Genomic DNA, 3,436 nt, shown 5'->3' on the forward strand with positions numbered 1-3,436 from the left:
CAAAGCCAATACAACACAATACAATACAACACAACAAAGCCACTACAACACAATACAATACAACACAACAAAGCCAATACAAGCCTATTTTGATGTTAACAATATTTTACTGGAGCATGTTACTGCATGCAGTGGTGTTGCCTTGTTCAGGAGACTTCAAGGAATTAAAACAATTGTCGTGACTTTCAAGAATGTGACTACATTATTTGACATTTTTATACCATTACAGCATAAATCCTCGGTAATTTTCAAGTTTGTGTAATAAGTAGCTTATTCGATCAGCTGTAGGTTATAAGCTGATCATGATGAGCTAAATCGGTATCTCATTAGATCAGACTGAGAGGTTTTCAGATTTTGGATGTGTTTGAGTGACGATTATTTTAATTTGATTTCTCTGTGTCCCTCTGCTTAGCAACACGAATCCCGCAGGCAGCCATGAAGGTACTGGAGGACATAGAGAAGGCTGTCACCATCCGCTGTGCATCACTGTAACGCGCTCCTAGCTAATGAGCTGTCACCATCCGCTGTGCATCACTGTAACGGAACGCGCTCCCTAGCTAACTGAGCTGTCTAGGCCGGATCCGCGTGTGGGCATCACTGTAACGGCGCTCCTAGCTAATGAGGCCTTGTTCACCATTCCGCTGTGGGCATCACTTAACGCGCCTCCTAGGCTAACTGAGCTGTCGATCCTGTCCTAAAGTCTAATATAAGTAACATGGATGTATACTTCAGCTGGGTAACGTTTCTAGTTACCAAGAAGCTGTATGCATCCATGGGTACGTTCTAGGTAAAATAACGAGCTGTGGCATACGTAGTAAACATGTTGCTAGGTAAATCAGAAACGAACTGTTCCTCGCCGGTAATGTGCCTAATAGAGCTGCGAGAGGGTCATATGTCCCAGGTACTGCCGGTACGTAACCCTGGGTAGCGTGCCGCGTATACGGAACCGTATCCTGGTTATATCTAATAATGCCGACCGGTACCTCGTCTACTCCACTAAGCGAGTCTAGGGAGTCGCCTAACGGCCTACTCCTAACCCTAACGCCTAACATAATCAAATTAGTGACCAGGGTATGTTTCGGCGAGTACCCCAGGGGGACGTAGACCTTGGCGCTAATAGAAGGTGTGATCACTATTTGGTATTCACAAGATACGGGTGAAGTTGTATTAGCGAATAGTTAATCAGATGTTTGTTGCATCTCTTATAAGATAACAACTAATTAAATGAATGCAATTTGCAATCCTAAACAATTAACTGGAATGTTGTAAATAATGTAATAGTTTTAGCACGACTCCCCAGGTTATAAATATTGACCGGGAAATTTGCTAGTCCTCCCTAGAATATTAACTGTTTTTTCTACGTTTTATCAATTTGCAAGTGTAGTAGTTGGCAGAGTTGGCATAGACAAAAATTGGCAAAGTCCGTGTTCATGGTTTGATAAGGGGTATAATACTGTGATCATCTACATCGGCAAGAGCTTCTCCGATTGTATTGTTTTGATACCATTACGAAATCACAGTGTCATAAAATAAAAAACAAAAATTCAAAATTTGAACTTGTTTACTTATTTCAAATTTATTTTTCAACGTAGTTTACCGCAACATCTTCGTTGCAGGTGTAATCCTGGAAAACTTTAAAAGTAAAGTTGAATTTGTTCTGTGGCTTTGCCAACAGGCGCAGATATCAATCGTCAAGAATAATTTTGCCGACATTTAAATGACATATCTATTCATCAATGGTTTTTAACAGCAACATTTTAACAAGAAAAGCAGTACAATTTTTGTTATTCTTTTTTTTCAAGAATTTTCTCAAGCGTTTTCCTTCGTCGTTTACATTCCTTTGTAGTTGCAGAGTTTCAGGCACTTCTGTACACCTCAATTCTTGATATTTTTTTTAACTAGAACAGAACTCATACCCCCCATGAACTCTCTACTCAGTTGGTCTAGCTCTAATGCTGAAGGACTATTAGCACCGGTTACATTCATGGCCAAGTGTTGTGGTTAAACTTATCATGGTGAAAGCTGACAGCAGCAGAATATATCATCTATCGCTACGCTCTTAGATAAGCGTGTAATCTTAACCACAAACGACCTTCTCGTTAGCTGTGGCACTGAGCAGGAAGATACATACATTGGGTTCAGTTTTGTTCGGTTCAAAATGAACTGGTCCGCAACCAATAACAAAACCAAAAATTGGGTCGTTTACATAAAAAAGAATTCACCTCCAATATGTAGTGAACACCACCAAAAAAAAAACGTACAAAAGAATGTAAAATAACGTAAACGCTGGCGACGCGGCGCGGCCCACTAATAAAAGCGTCGAGGCCGGGCGGCGGGGTGCCGGCGCGTTACCGAGGGTCCGGGGGCGAGAAGCATCTGGCCGAGCGCATGAATCGCGCTCCGCAGGACGCGACACGACTCAGACCAGCCGCCGCCGCTGTGACGGAGAAACTCGATTGCGCAGATCGAGGAGGGGCGACGAGAAACGGACGAAACTACCAAACTAGTCGAGGAGACGGCGGCGGGGCCGAAGACCGATGAAAACGCTGAGCGAGAAACTGCTGCAACGAGGTGGGGCAGGGGGGGAGGCGGCCGCGGCTGCGGTGCGCTAAGCACTGGGCATGATCCGACGCGGGCAGTGGAACGGCCGGGACGACGTTGCACGGTGATCACCTCGCCGTGCCGTGACCCGCCGCATCTTCGCCAAGGTCGGACCTTCCGATCTCGCCAAGGTCGTGACCTCCCTGCTCTGCCCTCCGTAGCGTCGGATGTAGTAGTTGATTTGGCTTCGGGAAGCCGTTAAGCAGGACGCGGCGGCAACGGTATAAGCACCCATGTTCTGAATGGAGAGTAACGAGGAGTGAGTGGGGGGTAGTCAGTTTTGACGCATAGCTATCCGATACGATAGCTACCGAACGACACTAACGCAAGCTACTATCCTATCTTCCAACTCCCCGGCAACTGTCACCCAGTTAGAATATCCACAAGGTATAGGCGGTATCATTTTATGCGCTCATCTAAAGAAATGTTTGCGTGGAGCCAGGACTATACTTTCTGCTAATGCCAGAGAAAGGGGCAACCCAAACAAAGAAAGGGCCCCCAAGGGGTCGAAAATTAGGAAACATTTCCTTATGATTCTGATCTTCTTATTATCGCAGGTAAAACTGTTTAGATGCACGGCAGCATACTTCCCTGTACATTGTTGTAGAGTATGGTTTTAAAACCGCTGAAAGGCAGTAACCTTGGGGGTATTTCTTTCTGGCAGCTAATATAGACCGCGGCGGTTGTGGGGTGGGTCGTACCGGGAAGATGAGTGATGGTAAAAGCTAGTGCTAGGAGAGCGGCGGTGTGGTGGTGGGTCGTACCGGGAAGATGAGTGATGGTAAAAGCTAGTGCTAGGACAGCGGCGGTGTGGTGGGTGGGGTCGTACCGGAAG

General features: G+C 45.7%; 1 protein-coding gene across 1 annotated transcript in view; it reads left to right on the forward strand.

The window, feature by feature from the left end:
* LOC106821515 (methylmalonyl-CoA mutase, mitochondrial-like) overlaps window positions 1–492 on the forward strand; it is an 18,921-nt gene extending 18,429 nt beyond the window's left edge. The window contains 1 exon segment of the mRNA XM_014826363.1: window positions 413–492. Within this exon segment, the coding sequence (XP_014681849.1) occupies window positions 413–492 (80 nt within the window).
* The last annotated feature ends 2,944 nt before the right edge of the window (window positions 493–3,436 follow it).

The sequence above is a fragment of the Priapulus caudatus genome, unplaced genomic scaffold (genome assembly GCF_000485595.1).
Source record: "Priapulus caudatus unplaced genomic scaffold, Priapulus_caudatus-5.0.1 Scaffold76, whole genome shotgun sequence".
Taxonomy (NCBI): Eukaryota; Metazoa; Priapulida; class Priapulimorpha; order Priapulimorphida; family Priapulidae; genus Priapulus; species Priapulus caudatus.